Genomic DNA, 25,998 nt, shown 5'->3' on the forward strand with positions numbered 1-25,998 from the left:
GCCACCACTGAAAAGACCTTCTCCCCCTGCTCCATAGCGTGTTGAATGATATGTTGAATCTGCTGCAGCTCATCTGGTGGGAGCACCCAAAATTTTCTGTCCACAAACTAGATATAAGGGAGAATGAGATCTAGCGTACTTAAGGATGTTGCAGGAGTCCGGGGGGGGGGTGTCTGGTGGATTCCACTCCCCCCCTCCCTGCTTGGCCTACTGGATCCCATTCACTGAGCCACTGCCACTTCCTGGGCCCACTTGCCAAGCATAGCGCAGTCTGTGAGGACCCTAGTGGCTGCCCATCCCCTTAGCAAGCTGCCATTTTGCACAAAACTGGTGTCTCAGGGTTTTCTGGAAATGTAATATTACATAAATGGTGGTTGTAAAGGGGGGGCATTCATTCACACCTATAATTTTGCATCAATGAATGCTTTACAACCTCCATTTATGCAGCATTAATTTCTGGAAAACCCTGAGCCACCATTTTTACGCAAAATGGTGGCTCACTAAGGGGACGCTGCCCTTGCAGTTCTTGTCAGGTGTTCTCCAGGCCTTTCAGGAACTCATGCAGAGTGGCGAGTAGGGGTGACTCAGTGAGTGCCTGGCAAGAATGGACAGTGGTGAGTCCACCCATCCCTAAGTGTATTCCCTGACATCTAGTTTTCTGAAAAGATTTTTGTATGGAGGATCATTCAGAATGCAATCTTAACCCCATCTAGATGCCTTGATGAGATGGGTGAACCATTCCTGCTCCATCCATCCGACTAGCTCATTTCCCTCATCTGACAGGTGCACCTGTGGCTCACCTGGCTGGAAGAGAAACTGTGGCTATAAGAACAGACCCTACTTGGTGACAGATTTACACATCCCAGCTAAGCATTCTTGGCTTCAAGAATTAATTTATGGATACTGGTCCCTGAAACACCTCTCAAGCCAGTTAACACAAAGTGGTACCAATTATATATTTCACTCAAACCATCTTGGAGAATAACAAAACTTTGCAGTGAAGAAACAAACAAGACACCTCATTGCATACAATACCAATTAGGATGATGAAACGCATAATAGAAACAGTGGCTAGCAAATTCTTAGTAAAATGAAAGTTCTAATTCCTTTCAACAAAACAGGCATCATTAAGATCTCATATTTACCCAACTGGCAGACACGGTTGGCAGGGCTTAGGTAATCATATTTAGCAGGCTCCTCATTCTCCCAGAGTCTCTCTGGTCAGCCATGTAAAAATCTTAGTATTTATAGCATTCTACCTAACAATAGCTCGAGTCCTTGATCTTAAACAAATATCTATGCAGCTTGACTCAAGCAGCAGCTTCAGAACTGGCCACAGCTCTCACACTTAACTGTAGGAGTGTTTTCCCCCCCCGGCATAGCTGGACTTGCAGCTAACTTCAGCAGGATTTTTTCCTGACACAGTCAGACTTTCAGCTAACTGCCAGAGCACCCTTTTGAAGGGCCCTCTTCTCTCAAGTTAAGGAGCTTTTTTACTTTTTCCAAGAACTCACTTTGCACCTGGAGCAAAGCCTTTTGCCTCAGTTCCAAAAACACTTAAGCTACACTTAAAATGAGCACAGAGCATATATAGACAGTGGAGGTGGTGGCTCTGATGTCATGGGGTGGTGAATCTGCTCTGGGTTTCAGTCAGAACTCTAAAGGAGCTATTCAAGGTGCTAAATTTGTGCACATTTCTATTTACACAAATTAAAAAACCTGGAAGATTCCTCAAGCTGGCCCAACTTGATGCAAATTCACAAGGTGGCCCGACGCAATGGGGAAATGAGCCAAAATCCCTGCAGCAGATCTTGAACTGATAACGTGAAAGATTGAATATTGGAATATAGCCTCTGGTTCATCACCCCAATATGGACATAAAAGGGGATTGCAGAGCGACCAGCCTGCCACCAATAGCCTAAACTTGGGGAGGGGGTCATGTGGGACTCCCTGACTGCATAAACATCAAACTTCTCAGCATTAGCAATAACAACACCTAATTTTCCCTATTAGGATTGATTCATTTAATAATCCATATAAAATGACCATTTTTTTAAAAAAAAAATCAGATTATTGTTACAGATGCATTTTGTATTCCGAGTTGTATTATGTTATAATGCTGAGACCTGTAGCGACTCATTTCCACTGCCAGTCAGAACTGGTGATGCTTAATAGACAATACTGGGCAAGATGGACAAATAGTCTAACTTAGTGGTATCAGGCAAGTTCCTATCTTGGACTGTTTTGTTCTTCCTTTATGTATTGGCATAAGATCTGTTGTTGTTTTTCCTACTGATTGGGCCTTGACAATTCCACACCATGTGGGAACATTTCTAATACATTTCTGTACAGCACCATGTACATTGATGGCGCTATATAAATAAATAAATAAATAAAATAATAATAATAATAATAATAATAATAATAATAATAATAATAATAATAGGCAAAAACTGCCCCTTCACAATCTTGGCATACAAGTAAGGCTGGGTGATTTTTGGAGTGTACATGACTGAGGGCGTTACTAGACGAGGCTGTAGCGCGCATTACCTTCCGCAGTCGTGTCGAGGCTTCCAGATGACGTTCACCAGGATCTGTCGTTATCCTGCGGTGAAGCCTCTTTCTCCCGACTTTAAAAAAGTGAGTTCTAGTGCGCCTTTTCCTGGCGGCCCGCGCTAATTCGGAGTACGTGTGGGAGGATGTGAGGTCACTGCGGTCCGCACTGGTCAGGAAAAGGCGTGCTAAGGGGAGTGGCCAGCGGCTTTGGTCAAGCTGCCTCCGCCATTTGCGCCCAGCCCGCCAGCTGGGGCAGCACGGCGGAGCGGCTTTTTTTTTATTTCCACAGTGACAATTTGCGCAGGACCGGAGGACCGGAAAAGTGGCTGGTGCGCGGCTGGGGCATGTGCGCCTGTTTTTTCTACTGCAACCTCTGCATGGGTCAGTTTTTGGAAAGCCGGGCATCCCACAGTCCGCCTTCATGGGGAGTTGGTGACTCCTCGCAGTGGGCGTACCAGGCTGGCAGAGGGCAGAGCTGTTTGTGGGCTGCTGCCACGGCTACGGCCAGATGTGGGTTGGCTCCTTGGGATGGGGCAGAGGGCACAGAGGTGGTCATCGGCGCCGACACCTCAGAGGCATGATGGGAGATGTAGGTACAGAGTGCCCATGCAGACGATTGACCTCGGGTCATATTACACCCGCCACGGCCCCCATCAGGAAGTGACCGCATCAATGTTGACCCTCAACAGCACCAGCAGCACTTAAGCTGGCACTGGCACTGCCGCCGCCGGCTCCGGCTCCGACTTTGCCGCCGCCGGGGCCGGCGGCGGCATCGCTGATGGCTGCGCAAGTTTGCGGTCTTTCGGACTTGCGCAAAACGTGCGCCGAGCGAAAAAAAGCCGCGGTAATCAGGCCGGTGTGGCTGCGCAACCGTGCTCGCGACGGCAGCAGCACAACCGGTGCAAACTTCCGCCACAAATCGAAGGCAGGTGTGGATGATGAGGCGTCACGGCTGAACGGGAAAAGCCGCTTTCACCGCTCCTCAACGATGGAACACCCGGTAGGTCTAGCAAAGCCCCAAGAGTCTACTGGCTAGTGCATTTATTACAGCATAAACTTTCATGGGCTAGATGCATCTGATGAAGTAGACTGCAGTCCATGAAACCATGTGCCATCTATATGTTTGTGAGTCTTTAAGGTGCCACAAAATTTGTTGTGTTTTTTGCAAACAGTCTGACAGAGCTACAGTTATTGAAGTGAGTACTTTGAGACTGCCAGCATTTGGATGACTTTAAAAGGGGGTTGGTTAAATACCCGGAGAAGGCTATCAATGGCTACTAGTGCTGATGGCTATGTTCTACCTCCAGTATCAGAGGCAGTAAGCCTATGTACTGCAGTTGCTGGAGAACATGTGCAGGAGAGTGTGTTGCACCTGGGTCCTGTTTGTGGGTTTCTGTTTGACAGCTGGTTGGCCACTGTGTGAACACAGTGCTGGACAAGATGGACCCACGATCTGATCCAGCATGGTTTTTCTTATGTTCTTATGTCTCTCTGTCTCTGTCTCTGTCTCTCTCTCTCTCCCTCTCTCTCTCTCACACACACACACACTGAGGAAAAGATGTGATTTGATGCCAATGTGAAAGAGTACAAGCAAACATCTAATGGCTGACTGATATGTGCATGTCCATGACTGGATTAATATCAGCAGAACATGTGAAATACCTCAAATGAAAAGCTATTGTGTTGAAGGTGATTAGTAAGTAACTATAAATAAATGGCTATAAATATAAATAAATGACTATAGATTAAATCCCCATCTTCTCCTAGTAAATAACTTAGTTTGCCAGGTAAACAAGCCCAATTATAGCAATAAAGAGAACAGTTATGGAAGTAGAAAGCCAGCAGGGGTGTAGAGGCTATCCAGTGTGTTGCACTGAGTGCCGCAAGTATGACTGTGTGCCGGCTGGACTGAAGTTGTGGGTGAACACTTTGCGTAATGAGCTTCAGGCTCTTAGGGAGCATGTTTGTTTCCTTGAAGCCAAGGCTACTGACCTGGAGGGCATAGGCATGTGCAGCATAATTCATTAGGGTGTGCACCCAGGGAATTTTATTTTCTATTTTTTTTTTAAAAAAAAGGCGAACATTTATTGCATACTCAGTCATAACAGACATGATTTTTCTTCATTCATTTATGAAACACTGTAGACACTGATGCCCTCCTCTGCGTTCGGCTTGCCTGACCTCAGGAAGGCATCTGCAGGTGGGGAGGGGGACAATGAGGAGACGCTCCTCAAGCCCCAGCATTGGTGGGGCTTTGTGGTGACACTGGCTGGAAGAAGGGCTTATGAGGTGATATTAGCCTTCAGGGACCGCCCCCTGGCCTCTTTAAAGTGCAGCATCCTGGCAGAGAGGCTCCCGGCAGAATGATTCCTTTTTCGTCCTGCTGCCAGGAGCAATGGTGCTCTCTTGGATGCAGATGGTTCTTCGATGTGACAGTGGATTAGCCAAAGGGCAGCTGGAGGACTGTTCCTGCTGCGTCTGGATCCCCCCTCTGGATTCCTACTCAATTGCTCCCTCAATTCAGTGCTTATTGCTTGAGACATTAGGGTGTGCCTGGGCACACCTCTTAAGTAGGCATGTGCTCCGCTCCGATTAGAAGCGCAGAAGCCGGAGCTAATTGGCCTGCTCCGCCTTGCCCAGAGGCGGAGTAGAAGCGGACCGCGGACCCCTAGAAGCAAGGCGAAGAGAAGCGCCCATTTTCGGAGCGCTCCGGTTTCCGCGGTCCGGTCCGATCGCCATCTTGAAACATTTCGCCCATAGGATTGCATTGCGGAAAAGAAAGGGGGATAACTGTGTTGTTTTTGAAGCTATCGTTCTGAAAATTCTTGTGATCAGAGAGTCGTTTTGAGGGGTCATTTTGAGACTACTCTCAGCTCTCTGTGTGGTGCGGGTCGCGCGCTAGAATTTTTTAAAAAACCGGCGGGAAATACCTTTTTCGAAGGGCTGAGGGGCAGAGTCAACTCTCAGTCATGATCACATGATCCCAAAGTTGGAGGAGGTGATAGGCAAAACGGGTAACTTGGGATTCTGGGAAACTTCTCTTTCTTAGTCTGAACGGACTTTTCCCAGTGTTTTTTAAAACAGTAGCCCCACCAAATGCACAAACACAACCTGAAATCATATACTAAGCCAATAATAAGAGATAGAAACACAGCACTGCTACCCACCCTAACTTTGGGGAACAACTGAAAAGATGTGGTGCAAGGGGATGAGCTCCCCTAGGGCATCTCATCGTGGACGTGCCCCCACTCTCTCCTGTACTTGGGAGGCTATCACAGCCCTCCAAAGAGAGTAACCCGGTGGAGCAATGCCTATCATGAGTTGAAGTGAGTGTTCTACTTCTCTTAGTGGTGGAGCAATGTCTTTCATGAGCTGAACTGACAGCGTTGCTTCTTAAAAGACTGGTCACTAGGACCAGTCAAATTGGCAGCTGCTTCCCCCTCCCCCGGGCACGTCCCCCTATTACTGGTAAAACACAGATATAGCCTTTTTAAAAAAGTTCTTGTTGTTTATTCAGCAACACTGCTGCTTTTAATTCCACCCCTCCTTTATTTATTTATTTATTTATTCCATTTTATATGCATTACTGGCTTATCCTTGGCTCACTTCCTTATGCCCCCAGAAATGACTGCTGCCTGCCTGCCTGCCTTCCCTCCCTCCTCCCCTGCCCACCTCGCAGGGATGTTTTGTGTGTCTGGCTTTGACTCAGGGGAGAAGTCCTTCCTGCACTCAAGTTAGACTTTTGGAAGTTCCAAATCCATTTTTCAAGTGTGGAAGAAGATTTCATAGGTTTATCTCTACTCCCCAATTCATGGCATGTTGGGATTTCCTTTGAAATGGCCCCATTGAGATGTCTGCAGGTTTAAGCCCCGCCAAAAATCAGGGGATGATGGGACTGCCTTGAGTCTTGGCGTGCGTGTGTATCCCTGGATAAGCTATCATGGTAGCGAGTTTGAGATTTTTAACGTGCAAATTGACGGAGCTATGGAAAGGGGTGTGAATGGGGTGTTGGATTTTCATAAATTCCCCCAAAATCAGGGGATGATGGGACTGCCTTGAGTCTTGGCATGCATATGTATCCCTGGACAAGCTATCGTGGTGGTGAGTTTGAGATTTTTAACGTGCAAATTGACGGAGCTATGGAAAGGGGTGTGAATGGGGTGTTGGATTTTCATAAATTTCCCAAAAATCAGGGGATGATGGGACTGCCTTGAGTCTTGGCATGCATATGTATCCCTGGACAAGCTATCATGGTGGTGAGTTTGAGATTTTTAACGTGCAAATTGACGGAGCTATGGAAAGGGGTGTGAATGGGGTGTTGGATTTTCATAAATTCCCCAAAAATCAGGGGATGATGGGACTGCCTTGAGTCTTGGCATGTGTATGTATCCCTGGACAAGCTATCATGGTGGCGAGTTTGAGATTTTTAACGTGCAAATTGACGGAGCTATGGAAAGGGGTGTGAATGGGTTGTTGGATTTTCATAAATTCCCCAAAAATAAGGGGATGATGGGATTACCTTGAGTCTTGGCGTGCGTGTGTAAACCCCTATGAGGTGTCATGGTGCCAAATGTGAGGTTTCTAACTTTCACAGAAAAAAAGTTGTATACTTTTTTAGCTTAATGCAAGCCTATGGGGGCGGGGGAAACGGAGCTCAGATCCGGATCCGGAGCTCCGAGCGGAGCGGAGTGGACATAGGCGGAGCGGGGGCGGGGCGGAGCGGGCCGATCCGCAAATCACGGATCTGGAAGAGAAGCGGAGCGGGGGGTCCGTGCACACCCATACTCTTAAGCATGCCTATGCTGGAGAAGCTGAGAGATTGATGGATGAGGCCTTCAGGGACCAAATAGCTGCTTCCCAATCCCTGGGTGACAGCTCCTCTGCTGTCACAGGAAATGGGATTCTCAGAGAAAGAGGGTGTACTTCTGAGGAAGAGCAAAATGATCCTTTAGAAGGGACTCATTCTTTGGAAGATGAAGAAATATCTTCTTGTACCAATGATGCACCACCAGGAGGCTTGTGGTAGTGGGGGATTGGATCATTAGACACATAGTCAGCTGGGTTTGGGATGGGCATGTAGACTGCATAGTAAATTCCCTGCCTGGTGCAAAGGTTCTGGATATTATGCACCATCTAGATAGCTTTGATCGGTGGGGTCAGTTCATATTGGTACCAATGACATGGAGGGATGTAGTCATGAGGACCTGGAAGCAAAATTTAGGTTACAAGGAAGAAGGTTGAAATCCAGGGCCACTGAAGTGGCTTTCTCTGACATGCTATGACTCCCCTTATACAAATCTATAGTGCAACCACACTTGGAATGCTACGTATAGTTCTGGCACTTCCCCTGAAAAAGAATATTGTAGAGTTGGAAAAAGGCAACTAAAATGATGAAGGGGCTGGAGCAACTCCGGCTTGAGGAAAGGTTACAACATTTGGGATTGTTTAGCCTAGAAAAAGGGTGCGTAAGGGGAGCCATGATGGAGGTGGATGAAGCTCTCATGAAGCTGGTTGGTGGGAGATTCAGGACAGATAAAAGGAAGCACTTCTTCAGATAACATGTAGTTAAATTATGGAATTCACTTCCACAAGATGTAGTGATGGCCACCACTCTGGGTGGTTTTAAGGGGGATTGGACAAAGTTGTGGAGGAGAGCACTATCAATAGCTACTAGTACTGATAGCTATATATTACCTCCAGTATCAGAGGGAATATGCCTATGTACACCAGTTGCTGGGGACATGTCCTGCTTGTGGGTACCTGGTCGACAGCTGGTTGGCCACTGTGTGAACAGAATGCTGGAGTAGATGGGCCCCCTTGGTCTGATCTACCATAGCTCTTCTTATAATCTTATGATTTGCCAGGGCTCAGACCTGCAGCAGATGTTTAACAGATGACTAGAACAATCTAAGATATGAATTTACCACCTGGATCACCACCCCAATATTGGCAAGGGGATTGCATGGAGGCTATGGTGTATTGTTCCTTTAAAAGGAATGTAGGAAATTCTCACCTAGCCAATATGAACATAAAACTAGCAAAGTCTCATTCAGTGCTTTGTACTCCTGACTTGAGAGTGATTGCTGAAGCCCTTCATGTATTGTAGAAGATTTGGTGTCCCGAGATTTATCTACATGCATCCATCCATAAGCAACAGACATTTCAAAGACCAGTCAAGAAAGTCCCTTTGCACCAATGGGCCAAAGTGTATGTGTATGAGTGGAAGCACCAGGGAATATATGTGTGTGTGTGTGTGTGTATATATATATATATATTGGGGTGCCCAGAAAGATCGAAATGCATTTCTGGAAGAAGAGCTGAGTCCCACTTGTTAAATTTCTGGAAGAGAAATAGCTTCACATGAATGCTCTTATCTTAAACATATTTTCTGTGAAGAAAGTTCCCTTGATTTTAATAGAGTTAGCTAACTCTATTTTGCATGCTTAGAACAACTTCTTCTTCTTCTTCTTCTTCTTCTTCTTCTTCTTCTTCTTCTTCTTCTTCAATAGTAGAGTTGGAAGGGCTTATAAAGCCATAGAGAACAACAACCTCCTCCTCCTCCTCTTAAAAATGCTGTTTATGATTCAGTTTCAATTTGCATGTGAATAGTGCCTTTCCTTTAATAAACCACAGGGATCCAGCTTGTGGTGACTAACGTGGGGGCGAGCCATTTGTCTGGGGAGGGTGTTTTCCCACTTGTCGCCATCCCCCCACTGGCACTGCATATGTTTCTGGGTTAGACATGCTCATGCGGGCTACAGACCACCTTCTAAATTTTATTTATTTATCGAACTTATATACTGCCCAATGGGAAAAGTTCTCAGGGCAGCTTACATTTCTCAACCTCTACTTTGCTTCCTCTGCTTTTGTCTTACCCCCACCCACACATACACACACATACTCCCCACCTCATCCACATTCAGACTAGCATGGAAACTGAGGCAAAATGAAAGGCTCGTTTCTGGAGTTTGGTCTGTGCTTGCAGTTCTTCCGCATGCATCCCCATTTATGTTGCAATTATCAAGGGATAAGGGATGCCCATGCTTGTGAATTCCCCCTACAGCAGGGGGGCAAAAACACCAGCCCTCCAAGGTGTCCACTCTCCCTTTCCCTGGCCCCACCCCCACAAATCATTTGGTGGTTTCCTGGCTTTTATGCAGCTTTCCTATCCATTCTAATCTGTTGAAATGCCTCCCTTAAGACATAGGGCATGTCTACACCAGCCCTATATCCCAGGGTCATCCCTGTGCATCCAAATGATTCACAGGGTATCCCGGGGGCAACCTGGGACGACCAGGGACTTTTCTTGAGATATCTGGGTCCATGGAAAACTCAATTTTTCCACAATCCTGGACCATCCCCAGGAGCACAGGCCATGTGGCTGCTGCTCCTGGGTCATCCCTTCCTCCCCGCAAGTAGTGGGGCTCTTAAAATGGGCACAGAGCTGCGTGGGGGCAGTCTGTGTCCATCGGGGGTGGGGAGCAGGTTCGGTTTTATTTGTTTTTTAACTCACTTCTCCTGAAGAAAAAAAAAAAAGGTGGCCGCGACGTCCCTCTTTCCTTCCAGGATGTCACACGGCCATCAAGATGCTGGGGGAGGATCACGGTAGTAGGTAAGTCCACGATCCTCCCCCGTCCCTCCCTCTACACCCTTAGGTGTAGACATGCCCATAGTTACTGGCAGTAAGCACTTTTAGTGAAAATATGGTGGTGTTTTAGTTCTGCCCCTTTTTTCTTCAGCCCCACCCACCGCTGAAACACAACCCCTGAAGAGCTTCTCTAAAATGGAATTCGGCACTTGGACAGAAAGCGGTTCAACATCCCTACCCTAGAGAGTGATGCTTAATCTCTTGGATATCATGGTGCTCTATTTAGCATGGGACAGAGATGCTTCCTTTCTGTACACAGCAGGGCTAGCCCTATCAAGGCACCATTAGGATTCTGGGTGTCACGACAGGGCAGGGAATGGTTAATTATGTAATATGTTGCATTTCTGTATGTTTTACTCTTGGGAAGAGACACTTCTGGGAGTTTCTGTCTCAGGTGCCAAAGTCACTTGGATGGCCTTGGATACTATGCACCTTGACTTGGGGTGTGTGAGTTTGCGTTACTGCTGCTCCACCTCAGGCAGCAAAAGGTTAGCTGCCAGCCCCAAGCATGCCGATGCATTTAAGGCGGATCTCAGCATTTCGGGGGGTGGGGGAGAGAGAGAGAGAGAGAGAGAGAATGATTTGTGTCGCATCTATCCACAGCATGCAAGGCATTCTACAGCAAGATGAGTCATAGCCTTTGCCAACAGTAGGGAGAGATAATGCGGGCAGTGAATGGAAATGGCAAAAGGCAAAGTGAGATTGAAATGCGAGGCACATTTCTATTTTGTTCCTCTTTTATTTGAGTTTTCTTTTACTGCACTTCGGAACCTTTCCTGGGGAAGGCTTTGCCAGCCTGCTCAGTAATAAACCAGCCCTGAATGGTCAATGCCACCGAAAGCCTGTGCATTCAATAAACATGTCAGCCTCCTGTCTTTGATGGTGTGCATATTACTCTGTTAAAATGAATTCCTAATTGATCGAACATGCACACTGTTCGGTCTGTTATGTATTTGGGGTGGCAGGGAGAGAAAGAAACTTCCACCGGCGTGACTTGCATGCAATAACCCTGTCGCCACACCCCCTTTTACCTTGACGGCGTCCTGGTGTCAACAGCCTGGATTGGGGGTGGGGGGCAGGAAAAAAGCGAAGCCACATTTGAAGCAGGTGGAGGCACGTCTATCCGGTCTGCATGCAAATAGGAAGCAGATGCTTTGTCCCCTCAGCTCACAACAAAGGCGATTTCTTTCCCCAAGATCCTATTAGTCTCCAATAGTTTACTATCTGATTCTTGTTCCAGAATGACAACAGTGCTGGGGGCTCACTAGGGGTTTTTGTACTGGGCGACTGAGAGCCGTCTTGAAGGAAACAGGAGGTGCCCAAACAACACAGCGTGCTTTGCAGCGTCTTTCTTATCGTGGGGCACTCCTTAGTACAGACTCTTATCAAGCGAGCCGTTGATGGGGTTGTTGTTCTTGATGGTTGACTTGAAATGGCACAGGATTCCCTGTCCAAATAGCTCGGCATTTGTTTGGAGAGCCTGATCTATAAATGGCTTCTAACAGTGCAAAAACCACAGTCATTTCGAGCAGCCCCCTCCCTTCAATGCATTTAGTACTGGGGGTGGGGGAGGTTCGTGCAGGAAGATTGAACAAAAATGTGATGTTTGTTTTTAAAGGCCAGGCCAATTTTGCAAAAGGTGAAATACTTTGCTTGATAGCTTTTTATGTGCCTATATGGTTATTTTTCCACATTTTAGATTGACAAGGCTTATTATTATTATTATTATTATTATTATTATTATTATTATTATCGTCATCTTCATCATCATCTTCAGAATTGCCTTGTTTCCCCTTTCTGTCTGGCTGTCTGCTGGAAAAGCACTGGAGGATACCCTGTGCCAGAGTGGAGAACCCACTTAGAGGGGCCCCTTGACGCTAGTACATCCTCTTTCGGGCAGCATTCACTGCAGCCCAGAGCTAATTCTGCTGCACAATTATAGTGCCACAGACTCGCCTGCAAGTGTCCTGAGTCTACTGTAAGAAAAGGAGACAAAGGTTTCAAAGCGTACCTCGGAAATCACCCTTAGAAGGAAGGAAGAAAGGAAGGAAGGAGATCCTGCCGCCTACCTTGTGCGTAAGGTATACGAAGGCTGTCTTTCACGTTTTGTCTATCCAAGGATGTTGCCTGACATTCAGGAGTAATACAACTGCTACTGAGGAGCCGATCCGTCCTGGGGAAACAGAAGACAGACTTCAGAGGAGGAATTCTTAGATTACGTAGGACTTGAAACTCGGCTTTCTTCTGGCAAGGCATGGAGGCACACACATGGTTTTCATATAGAATATAATACCTAGTCTATTACACTCCAGAAAATACCCACACAAACAAACCTAGGCTCTGCTGCAAAAGAACGGAGACCCTTCAGCCTGATCCCAAGTGCGTTTTCTCAGAAGTAAGCCCCAGTGATTTTTATGGGACTTGCTCCCTACCAAGTGTACATAGTATTGCAGCATTAGTCATTTTTCTTCCAGGTAACACCCCCCCCCCCACAAGCTTTATGATGGGGTTGAATAGCAACTACGAATTGGATCCTGGCAACAACTTCAGTTCATAATGGTATGTCATTGTTGTCTTATCTTATGGAGCAGGAAAATCGCATTCTTCCTGAGGATTGTCTCCTATGAAGCTGTGAGTCAAGAGGCTGCATTTCCAGATGAAAAGTTTGCTTTGTACGGGATTAACCTCCATTCTTTGTCCGTTCTTTCTCACAAAGAAAGGAAAGGTAATTAAAGTGACCACTGATGAATATGTGCTTGAGAAGGAAGAAAAAGCAATATTTGTTTCTAAAGGACAGCATGGCAAAACAATGTGAAGTTTTGCATTTCCTCTTAAAAACTGATCTAGCCCAGATGACAAGAAAGTCACTTTTGACTAAGCTGTTCCTACTGTCAAAAATGCTGCACATGAAGATGCTTTAATTTATACTTTGGATTTTCCAAGGGGAACCATTGCCTTCATTTAGGATAACTTATTAAATGTACATGATTACTTTTGTGTTTTTTTTTTAAAAAAACATGCAAGTGAATTGCATTAATGGATGGACACATAGCTAGAAAAACCTTCTGGAAATTCTGTCCTCGAATCCTGGAGATTCTCACACGTGTGGAATACAGTATTTTTTTGCAATAGCCCATGTCACTAACTGATGCTGCAGTTGTTGTGGAATGTATCTATGAATACCGTAACAGATTAAGCTTTCAGACGAGGAAAAAGACTGATGCTGATAGAACTATGAACATGATGCATGTGAACAATTTTCCATTCAGGAGGCATTCATGGATATGGTGAGTAATTGCTGCACACTTCAGTTTATTTGTTGTATGCTGTGACAACGGATTCATTAGCACACAAGGTGTTGGTGATGCAAGTGGGAACTGCAATCGAGGTTCGTATAAAACAAAAATCCCACACGGGCAATGCAATGCAAGTTTTAGAACACCAGAAGAATCCAAGAGGAGAAATACGTTTTATGATGCCATTCTTTTCAAAAACAACAATACATGAAAACATCCCCACTACCACTTCCTATTGTCTTGTTGAATTTGATCCACTTTAACGATGACAAAAATATAACTTTACTTTCAAGCCTTTCAATTTCATTCTTAGGGTCTTGAAAGAATGTGTCTTCCCCCATCTCAGCTAAGGTTTTGTGGGGGGTTTGTGGGGTTGGTTAGTCATCAGGGCTGTTTTTCTTCCTTTTTTCTTGTAAACAGTTGGCTGTCTCTCCTCCTCCCCACCTTGGCTCTGCCCCACCCCCTTTTTGCTAAGATATGCACCAGAATAGATGCTTTCTCTAAGAAATGCACAGAAAGACCGTCTCCCCCACCCCACCCCATTCCCTTTTGTATGTGATGTCACTGAAATGAACAGGAATGAACAATTTGGATCCTTTCCGTCTTTTTATTTTTATGGTTTTGCTCCATTATACAATCCTGGCAATGGGAATTAACACAGCCCATTCCATTTTGTTATATAATTAAAATGGTTTGCTTGCCCCCCTTATTAAACAGTATGCTCTAGAAACTGGACAAATGTGCTTATTCGTAATATGCTAGGTACTTGGACAATTTCCAAAGGCAAGCCTCTTCCTTCCCCCACCCCCCTTCCCTAATAATATATATATATATATATATATATATATATATATATATATATATATATATTCTGCAAGTGAATCTTGCACTGTCGGGCATGGCAAGATTTCATGTTATATATTTAAAAGTGGTGCAGAGAAAGGGCTCCGGATTGCTTTAACACATCCATTACTAAGATTATAATGAAGTAACAGGAAGATGGTTTCTCTCTCTCCAAATGACCCAATTAATGTGGTGCTTGGTTAAAAGCATTATTAATTGATGCTCCTTGTCTTGAGTAGGGCTCCCTCATCCCTGAAGCAATACATTAAAGGCATTTGGTGGCTGACTTGAAGTCTCACATATAAGTGTAGAAATCCAAAATTTCCTTTCTTGTTCATTTATCATATCCACCCTCATGCTTATGCCATTTTCCCTTATCCCCCATCCACCCCTCATTTGCCTCATGTGGAAGAGAGCATATGTGATCAGTGAACACGTCATAGAAATAACCGTATTTTAAGAGGTTTTTCTCTCATTTGAGTTTTATTTTCCTTCCCTTGAGTCTTCTAAAAGTTTCAATTTTTAATAATAAAAGTTTGACTGTGATGGGTGGGGGGAAGAATGGAAAACTGAATGAAGGAGTTTTCACATGGGATCTACCCTTAACTCAGTATGGGGTTCATGTGAGGTCAAGTTTGCAATTGTTGCTATCTTATCATGCCTTTGCACATCGTGGAAAGGGCCGCCTGTAGTCCATAATGATCCAATTGCAATCTGCGGAAAACTGCAGAGGCTTTCTGATGGATGGCTTGGCCTGGTAGGAAAACAAAACACCAGTGTACCTGAAAGGAAGTGAGAGACCATGGCTGGCCTTATCATGAAACAAAGTGAAGCAGCTGCCTCAGGCAACAGATTCGAGAGGGAACACCATTTTCTTTTTTACATCTATGGAAGAAGAAGGGGGAGGAGGAGGAAGATGAGGGGGAGGGGAGGGAAGGGGAGGGGAGGGGAGGAGAGGGGAGGGAAAGGGCTCCAATGCAAAACAAGGAGAGGCATCATATTAACCATTCTGTACACATAAAAGAATGTTTAAAGCAAGTATTGCCTAAGAGTGGGTTGTAGAACTTCAGGCCTGGGTGAAAAGTCCAGTCATCTTGAGTTCCTAGTCCAGCATCCAGGGGTTCGCTAGATAACCACTTCCCCTTCTCCTGGACTCACTTTCTCTGACCACTGATAGTTTGGTGGTCTCATCGCTTTTGTGCAGTTTTCTCCCATTCCAATAAAGTTGAAATGCCTCTCCAAAGGCTCAATTACTGGCAATAAGGGCTTTAAGCTAAAATATACAGGCATTTTGGGCCCTACCCTTTGCCTTTGACCCCACCCCTTTGCATTCAGTCTTCTCTCCCCCCCCCCCGAAACTTCTCTGAAACACCCCTGGCGTAAGAGATGTACAGTCAGTCCTTGTGGGGGAATGGGGTAGATTTGCAAGGATTGGAAAACAAGACCCCAATTTGGCCGACTGAGTTAACCAGGACTGGGTGTGCTCAGATACCAAAGCTTTCTTCAGGCACGTGGTGGGATAGGAATGTGCAAGGCCAACCCTTGTGATTGGCAGACAGGCACGAGGCATCTGAATAGGCCTGGCCAGATATAAATATGAGGAGCCTGGACCTTCTGTCCTTATATGACTGACAGAACAGCACCTCCTGCCTTGAATCACCCTCCAGGCTCCAGCTCTGGATTCAGGGTTGGAGAGCACAAACATCCAGCTTTGGATTTGGGTAGCCTTGGACTGATCCCGACAATGTGTTACAATGTCCAGTAAAAGAACATGCTATGATGACCAACCTAATAGTACAGCCAAAGAGGCAAGAGCATGTATCCAATGTTGTTGGGGGGGGGGGAGAGGACGACCGTGTATGTTTATGTATGATCACACAATTTTGCACAAAAGCCTGACAGATAACTGCAGCATTTCCAGTCTGGTAAGCAGGGATGGACTGCATCAGGTCGTTGTTTTGTTTTTTCAGATTCTGGGGAAATTTTGCACATTTTCCCCTGGTTTCCACAATTTGTGGAAATTGTAATTTGCAGAGTTTTTATTTTCTCATTTGGATCTTGAAATTTGTGTAAATGTTGTTGCAATTCTTCCATATGTATATTCATTGCCACTCTTGCGCAACTGCACATGATCACAGGCCCACCTGTCCACTAGGTAGCCTCATAGAGGCATATTTCCCTCTTGTCAATATCCTTGTCAGTTTTATCCTCTTTGTTTAGCACAGCAGAGGTATATCCTGCACTTCTCAAACAGCTTGTCAAGCATGAGGGCAGTGGGGAGGCATGATTTCCAACAAGCAGTAGCAAGATGATATGCAGGCAGGTGTGCTCGGTATTGGCTTCCTTTATATGAATAATACAAAAGTTATACTGTATTGTTAGCAAGACATTTGGCAGTGCTTCACTTGATGTTCACATAGACAGATGTATTTGTAAAACACTCTCCTAAAAACATGGGCTAAAAAGAACAGCTATAAGAAGATATATCATGAGATATGAATAGAAAATGAAGTCCTTAACTGAAAATGTGATCCCTGGGGCACTTATCCTAGAATGTATTTGTGCTCTGCAAATTTCTTTAAAACTAGGAAGACTTGTTTATCCAAATTGTAGATGTCATGGCGCTGGGAGGGATTGCATTTACTTCTGAGGCCTCAACTGTAAGGGATAATATGAATATCTAGTATGTAAGCAAGTTAAGACCCAATAATGATAAAATGCTAATCATGACATGTAGTGGGAGAAAACAAACGAACAAAAGTACAAAATGGGGAATTAATATTTAGAGTAATGGGGAAGGACAGGGGGATAACTTACAATGGACAGTACATTGAACGAAACATGAGTCAGCAATGAGTCAGAATAGGGGAGAAACCTTTTAATTAGCAAAAAATGTATTACCCAAGACATGAGGATTAGTTAAGGTCTACTTTGCACTGCCTTGGCCAGTTTTAAAGAAAGAGTGCAGTGAAATTTGATAGTCTTGTGACAGACAATAGGAGAAAAGACAGTGGGTTCAAAAAGCAGGCAAGCACATTTGATCGAAAAGCACATTAATTGTCCAATTGAACAGGAGATCTAATGACCTGAAAAAAATCCTTCCTTGGTTGATTCACCTTACTTTTAAGATTTACAATAGTGCAATTATTTCTTTGGTGGGAGATACATAAATGTTTCTATACTTGCTTCAGCATGTAGGTGTTTTGGAACTATATAAAATATCTTAATGAGTCAGCAAATTCATTTTTATAACAAGCAGTTTGCTTTTTGTACTTTACCAGTAGCTGAGATAGAACTCACCCATGTCAGATTGCTTAATGGTGACCCTATGCAGGCTCCTGCACAGTTAATAGAAGAAGTGTAGAAGAAGGAATTTTTCACCCCTGAATGACAAGCTAAGCCCTTCCCCTCTTATGAAATTCTTATGGTTGTATGAGTTTATTTATTTATTTATTTATTTATTACCTTTCTATACCGCCCAATAGCCGGAGCTCTCTGGGCAGTTCACAAAAATTAAAAACATTCAAAGTATAAAACAACAGTATAAAACCATAATATAAAATACAATATAAAAGCTCAATGTCTCTGGTGCACCTTTTCACCTGATCCGTGTCAAAATCATGAGAGTAGATTTTGTAGGTTATACTGGAGTGTGTGTGTGGGTGTTATTGGATTTCTAATAACACACCTGGCAAGGTCTGGTATTTTTACTCGGAAGTCCCCGGATCCATCTTCAAACTTGTGTTAGGGATAGTCAACTTGTGACCCTCCAGATGTTGTTGGACTGTAACTCCCATCAGCCCTAGCTAGTATATTCAAGGGTAAGGGATGATGGAAATTGCAGTCCAACAATAACAAACGGGCCTTCTGATTTGTGTTAAGGGGCAACTATACAAATGTAGTAAATAAGTGAATGAATAAATGTAGATGTCTTTGAGCCAATTGCGATTACTCAGAGGCAAAGGAAATGGCTTGGCACATGCTCAAGAGTATATTCTTCATGGTTACTTCATTTGTACCAGGTGGCTACTCCCTTTTGAGCCCTGTCTCAAGTTAAATCCTGACGGAAACCCTAAAGAGGTGTACTTTTCTGTTAACCAGCAGGACCAAACTTGAAACCATCTTCCTCTGACAGACTTCGTTCTTTTGACGTAATGTGCAAAAAGGCCTACCTGTCAGTCAGAAACATGACTAAGGCTGCAATCCTATAGCTGTTTGCTTGGGAGTTAGCTCCATTGAACTGAATGGACCTTATTTCTAGGTAGAGATGTGTAAAATCACACTGAAAAAGATATTTGGGTGAGAGAATGCTACTACTGTCCATCTCAGATTGTGTAGTAATATTTCAAGAGTTATAGGTCAAATTGCTCTGGCTGTTGTGTGTCTGCATGTGTGTCTGGGGTGCTGTTCTTTAGGTAGGTACTGAAGAACAACCAAGTGTCTACCTTAGTTGTCACAGCAGGCCCTGAGGTTTATACAGGAGGAAGTGGTGTGGGTATGTGTGTTCATCATCAGCTGACAACCTGGCTAAGAGAGTCCTGACTAGAGAATTCTGCATATTAGCATGAAGGGCCCGCACTTCTCCCTTCTAACCAATTTTCTTGCGTTACGGTGAATAAAGAGCTGGTGCAAGGCCTCCTGGTTTGAGCCCTGTGTAGATCATGCAAGGTGGCCACTGAGGAATTCATAATATAAGGCTGGGAATTGGTTTCTAGCACATCAGAAGAGAAAAGAAAAAAGGAGCCATTGACTTCTGTTTAGCAAGGCTTGATAAAACCAAATGCAGTCTGGTTATAAACATTTGCATGCAGTACATTCAGAAAAGACTGGTAAATAGGAAAGGTAATCCCAAGGCTGAATGGCCATCTTAATATGCTTCCGGTGGTGTTTAAGAAGGTCACTGCTCAAATCGAGGAAGGTGCCTTTTCTGCGTGCAACAAAGCACACAATAATCAGAAGCATTTGAGATAAACTGATTCCTTTTTGTTCACTTTCTCCACAAATCACCTGTCTTTGCAGCAAAATAACAGATAGTTTGCTATTCGACGTCAGTGACCACAGACAATGAAACCAACACTTTCCGAATACATCCCTTAATAATGTGCTGCTCTTTGAGCATGCCTTTTCATTTGGAGAACAGGAATGGGTCTGGAGCACCAACCACCCAGCCACCTGGTCCAAAAGATCAGCTTAAGCTGCAGTTGGGCAAACATCAACATGTGATGAAACATAACTCCTTACTTAGAGCTTTATCACACCAGCGTTATACTGTGCAATCACTGTGAATTGTGTGCAAAGGACTCCAAAGTTTTCCATCTTATAATCTGCTTTTATTCTGAAGTACTCTGAAGTTTTCCAGTTTATTATCTGCTTTGACTGTGAAGTACTCCCATGCATCCTGCTTTAATTGTGCTATAAAGGGAAAAGAATCGAGGTATTTAGCTACTAGTCTTCAAGCGAATCATTTGTTGTTTTCAGAGCGGCCACTGGGGGCGCAGGATCATGTTTAAAGAAAAATTAAATAAATGCTTACATCTGCATAAGTTTTAAAGATAAAGACATCAAAATTGGCATAGTAATAGATATTAAGGAGAGCTTTAAGCATACCAAATTTGAATCGTTTTGGATCGTCTGTTGATTTTTAATGATTTTTTACATTTCCCTCCTTAAACTCATTTCTTGGTATGCAAAGGATCTTAGGAGCGCTGCCACCCAGGGTGTGATTTAGCTAACAACAATGGTGACAGCTTAGCGCTGTAAGGGATAATTCAAGGGAAACAGGTACGTGGGATGAAGCTATTCGCAAACTCGGTCAGAGTTTCCCCATCCCCACAGTAGGACCGATTCCCATCTGTAGCTTTTATTTATTTGTTAAAATATTGATAGACTACCTTTGGTGCCAAAAGACAAAAGGAAGCTGTGTCGGTCCAGAAAAAAAAACCAAACCAACAAACTATAATCCAGAGTTGGGTACTACCTTATTAGGAGCAACCAAAATGTTACAAAAGAATGAGCAAACTGGATGTTAATAAAGGCAGTGGGATGTGAGGGGGCAGAGGAGATAGAGAAAAGGCTGGCTTGGTGTTGAAACTACAAAGTCTGAATTTAGTCACAATCTTAATATGGAGTGTAGGAGGGGATCAGCAGCTCAAGAGACCAATTTACACATGATGTTAAGAAAGTATTTGAAAAAAAGGTGCTTAAAACTGCCACTTTTATTTTGAAGGAAAAGCTGCCAATTGGGTGAGGAGAGGGTTGGGTTCATAATACCGCAAAGAGAGAGAGAGAGGTATTGACCTGGTTCACATGTAATGATAAGCCATGGATTAATTAAGTATGGTTTGTTGATTTATGGGTTGTCATTATGTGCAAACCTGGAACTAATGGCTTAACTATGGGTTGTTAACCATGAACAACCTATGAAGAGACCCTATGGTTTGTTGTTGGGTTGTGAAATGGGTTGTTTAAACCATGGGTTGTTATGTGCAAACCCAGAATCATGGGTTGTTTTGCTAGGCTACAGAGGCAGTGGGAAAGAACAATAAAAAAAATCCAGCCTCTTTACATGTCAGTTCTGCAGTGCCACAAAGGCAGCTGGGAAACAGGGAGGAGGTGGGTGAAGGAGGAGGAAAACAAACAACCCATGGACTGAGAAAACAAACCATGGTTTGTTCAGTCATCTGCCAGACAAACCCTGGGTCAGGAGACAAACCATGGTTTAAATAAACTATGGGTTAGCATTACTTGTGAACCAGGTAAATTATTCTCATTTACCGGGAAGTAAGCCCCGTTGAACTCAGTGGGACTTACTTCTGACAAGAAGTGTACAAATTGCATTAGGCCCTACCAGGCACTCTGCAGGTTTCAGGTTGCACCTGAAGAACTGCATGGACAAAGAAACAAGTAGTGGTGGATGCCCCATTTTTAAAGCCCAGGAGTAACCCTGATGTTTGGTGCAAAAGTTTTCAAAGGCAGCTCGCAACAGAAAAAAACAGATACCTATTAAAATTAAAAACAACAACATGAAACAGTAATAAAGCCATGAAACAATCAGCAGCAAACTCCCCCATCAATCTGGAGTACAACAGCTCAGTGAATCTGCTCCTTTGCAAGGGTATTCCAGAGCCTTGGTGTCACCATGAAAAAAGCTGTGTTCCAACTACTCCGCCCTGCCATATCTCAAATGGTGAGAGCTCCTAAAGCAGAGAGGTGGGAATGAAACCATCATAACCACCTCTTTTGCCAAGGCTGTTCTGGAACTGAATCTGATCCTGGAGTTGGGGTGTGGACATGAGTTGTCTCCTTGTGATATACCAGTGCCCTTATGTATCAGAGCAGCAAACATAATAAACGAGCTCAGATCTAAAGCAATAAGGGTGCAATCCTATGCATGTTCAGACAGAAAGAAGTCTTACCACAGCCAACATGTCCCAGCCAGCATGTCAGTTCAGAGGAAATACTGGCAAAACCCATTTAGGGTTAAATCCTATGCATGTTTAGACAGAAGAAAAAGCCCTACAACTCCTTGGGAGTTGTAGGGTTTTTTTCTATCTAAACATGCAGAGGGTTGCACCTTATGTCTTTCAACCTCCCTTATACTGAGTCAGACCATTGTTCCATCCTAGTACAGTGTTGTCTACACCAGCCTCTCCCAGCCTCCAAATGGGTTCAGACTGCAACTCTCATAATTTCCAGCCAGCATCACACCTGGAGGGTGCCAGATTGGGGAATGCAGGTCTACACTGGCTGGCAGCAGCTCTCCAGAGTTGTAGACAGTGGCTTTTCTCATCGCGACCTCGGACCTTTTGCACCGATGCATCTGCTTTACCACTGAGTGATGGTTCTACTGGAGAAGGGCATGGCAGTGCTTTGAAGTTTCTTCTGAACTCCTTGCACAGTCCTATGGCTGTTTACCTGGGAGTAGGCCCCATTCAACTCACATAATTCTGAGGAGACGTGTATGAAATTGCACTGTTAAAAACCCAACTGCCACAACACTGTGTTTACTTCAGAATTGAGGGGGAGGGGCATTTTTCCACTGAGTTGATATCTCTGAGGGACACTCCTGAATGCTTCAAGGCCAGATCTACACGAAGCAGGATATAACACTTTAAAAACGGTTGGAAATGGTATATGTATGTAATGTGTCCTGGGCCTGAACAGTTCTCAAAACCATTATAAACCATTATAAGCAGTAGTGTAGATCCTGCTCAGATCTTTTCTTAAATCAGACATACTTTCCAACACTTTTCATTTTAAGGGCCCTATCATAAAGAGTTTGTGTGTGGTCTTTGAAAGTTCAAGACTTTAAAAGAAACATTGAGACCCAACTATATACATATAATATCTCTCCAGAAGTGTAGTCTGCCCTCAATATGTCCACAGGAGTTTCTTTGGTAGGGCTGGAGGATGAATACCAAAGAAATGTTACTCTGATGTTCTTGTTGAATACAGAGTCTAACTTTTAGGTACGTTTTAACAACAGGTTGTTTCTAGGGAGCTATTTAATAGGAGGTCCTATGGTAATGCCTAGGGATGTGCTCTGCTCCGATTAGGAGCGTAGAAGCAGTAGCGGATTGGCCTGCTCCGCCTTACCCAGAGGCGGAGTAGGAGCGGACCGCGGACCCCCTAGAAGCAAGGCGAAGAGAAGCGCCCATTTTTCGGAGCTCCGAGTTCAGGCGGAGCGCTCCGGTCGCCATCTTGAAAACATTTCGCCATAGGATTGCATTGCGGCAAATAATCGCGCATAACTACGTTGTTTTTGAAGCTATCATTCTGGAAATTCTTGTGCACAGAGAGTCGTGGATGGGGGTCATTTTGAGACCACTCTCAACTTTCTGCGTTGTCTGGGTCGCATGCTATATTTTTGTGAAAATCGGGTCAACCGCGCGGCTCAAACTGCGTTTTCGGCTTTTCGCCCATAGGATTGCATTGAGGGAAAGAATCGGGGATAACTGGGGGGGGGGTTTAAGCTATCGTTCTGGAAATTCTTGTGCACAGAGAGTCGTGGATGGGGGTCATTTTGAGACCACTCTCAACTTTCTGCATCGTACAGGTCGCGGGCTATATTTTTGTGAAAATCGGGTCAACCGCGCGGCTCAAACTGCGTTTTCGGCTTTTCGCCCATAGGATTGCATTGAGGGAAAGAATCGGGGATAACTGGGGGGGTTTTAAGCTATCGTTCTGGAAATTCTTGTGCACAGAGAGTCGTGGATGGGGGTCATTTTGAGACCACTCTCAACTTTCTGCATCGTACGGGTCGCGGGCTAGACGTTTTTAAAAAATCGGCGGGAAAAATACCTTTTTCAAAGGGCTGAGGGGCAGAGTCAGCTCCCGGTCATGATGATCCCAAAGTTGGAGGAGGGCATAGGCAAAACAGGTAACTTGGGATTCTGGGAAACTTCTCTTTCTTCATCTGAACGGGCTTTTCCCCGTGTTTTTTAACACAGTAGCCCCACCAAATGCACAAACACAACCTGAAATCATATACTAAGCCAAGAATAAGAGATAGAAACACAGCACTGCTCCCCACCCTAACCTTGGGGAACAACTGAATCGATGTGGTGCAAGGGGATGAGCTCCCCTAGGGCATCTCATCGTGGACGTGCCCCCACTCTCTCCTGCACTGGAAGGCCATTAGAGCCTTCCAAGGAGAGTAAAACAGTGGAGCAATGCCTATCAAGAGTTGAAGTGAATGGTCACTTTTCAGTGGTGGAGCAATGCCTGTTCTGAGTCGAAGTGAGCGTTTTACTTCTTCTCAGAGCTGTGGCTGTCAGTGTCTTGAACTGGCAGCTACTTCCCCCTCCCCTGGGCACGTCCCCCTATTGCTGGTAAAAGACAGATATAGCCTTTTAAAAAAAGTTCTTCTTGTTGTTTATTGAGCAACACTGCTGCTTTTAATTCCACCCCTCCTTTGTTTATTGATTGATTTATTCCATTTTATATGCATTACTGGCTTATCCTTGGCTCACTTCCTTATGCCCCCAGAAATGCCAGCTGCATGCCTGCCTGCCTTCCCTCCCTCCTCCCCTGCCCACCTCGCAGGGATGTTGTGTGTGGGGTGCCCGATTTTCAAAAATTCGCCAAAAATCAGGGGATGATGGGATTGCTTTGAAACTTGGCATGCGTGTGTATATCCCCATGAGGTGTCATGGTGCCAAACATGAGGTTTCTAACTTGAACAGAAAAAAAGTTGTATAATTTTTTAGCTTTCAATGCAAGCCTATGGGGGGGGGGGGAAACGGAGCTCCGGATCCGGATCCGGAGCTCCGGGCGGAGCGGAGCGGAAGTGGGCGGAGCGGGGGCGGAGCGGCCCGATCCGGAAAATGGCGGATCTGCAAGTGAAGCGGAGCGGGGGGTCTGTGCACACCCCTAGTAATGCCTCTGTTTGCACAAATTGCAACACACACACACACACAACAAATATGGAAAAAGTCGCCAGAGTTTGGAGAAAAACCACAGCTTGGTTCGCAAATGCTAGCCAAGGCAGGTACGTGGTGAAGTTCATTGAGCCCCAAAAGGACTAGATTTCCAAGCAATGGACACTCCTAGTCCTTATTGGGCTATTTTATGTTTTTCCCTAAAGTTTTATGAATTTCTGCATACCCTGGGATTCCCTGAGCCTGCTAATTCCTCCCTCTTGTGTGGATGGGGCTGTTTTGACAACAAGAGCCACATGTGGAGAATGAGTTCACTATCCATATATAGCATGGATGTACAACATGTGGCCCTCCAGATGTTTTGGTCTACAACTCCCAGCTCCCTAGCCAGCATTTGGCCAATGGGAGTTGCCCAAAAGTTCTGGAGTGCCACAAGTTGCCCACCTCTTTTATATAAGATTCTCTGTCCCCTGATACAAAGAAGTATCACAATATGCAGATTATCACATTTCTGTCTACATCCTTTCAAGTACGTATTGGCATATATACAAACTGGTACACTGCATTGTCATGTGACTCATCCATATCCTCTGGTAACAAATGCATATTTCAATATGCATTCTACATAGCAGCAAATCCTATTTTTGTTTTTGCTATTTCTATCCTGGCTGTAAGGTTAGTTCCGCATCTGTTTATTAACAGGGAACCTGTAACATTCCACAATTTGTATATGGCAGATTTATTAAGCACTATTTATAAGGTGGTCCACTAGTCAATTAAGTCACCTTTTAAAGACATAGTCACATATTTCAGTTGAAACAACATATCCTTACAGAATCTGCCCTAAAATGAATCTGGAGAAAATTATTGCAATCCCATATCATGTTTCCAATACGGTTCCACTTCTAGGACTGGAGGTCAATGTATTCCTTCACAAGAGGGAGCATCATTACCATGATAATGAAGCCCGGGGAGCCCTTTTGCCTACAAAGTGTCTTTTGGAAGGAGCGACAGGGATGGTGGGGGTGGGTAGGTGGGTTCCAGACACAGGTTTGTCAAATATTTATTTATTGCATGTATATCCTATTATTTCTCTAAGAGACTTAGGAAGATGGATGTGGTTCTTCCCCACAAATTTTATCCTCACAACAGCTCTGTGAGGTAGATTAGGCTGACAGATGGTGACTCACTTAGGATCACACAGTGAGATTTATAGCTGAGTGAGGATTTGAACCTGGCACTCTCCAATTCTGGTTGGACACTCTAACCACTAGTC

At 44.6% G+C, this 25,998-nt stretch overlaps 1 protein-coding gene across 3 annotated transcripts in view; it reads left to right on the forward strand.

Moving 5' to 3' along the window:
• PDE4D (phosphodiesterase 4D) overlaps window positions 1-25,998 on the forward strand; it is a 574,358-nt gene that overhangs the window by 189,791 nt on the left and 358,569 nt on the right. The window contains exon 1 of one of the 3 annotated variants that reach the window (XM_063128046.1): window positions 12,154-13,491. The exons of the other annotated variants lie outside the window; for them this stretch is intronic. Coding sequence (XP_062984116.1) covers window positions 13,340-13,491 — 152 coding nt within the window. The 5' untranslated portion in view covers window positions 12,154-13,339. Of the gene's footprint in view, window positions 1-12,153; window positions 13,492-25,998 lie in introns of those variants that run through there. 3 annotated transcript variants of the gene reach the window in all.

The sequence above is a fragment of the Elgaria multicarinata genome, chromosome 6 (genome assembly GCF_023053635.1).
Source record: "Elgaria multicarinata webbii isolate HBS135686 ecotype San Diego chromosome 6, rElgMul1.1.pri, whole genome shotgun sequence".
Classification (NCBI taxonomy): Eukaryota; Metazoa; Chordata; class Lepidosauria; order Squamata; family Anguidae; genus Elgaria; species Elgaria multicarinata.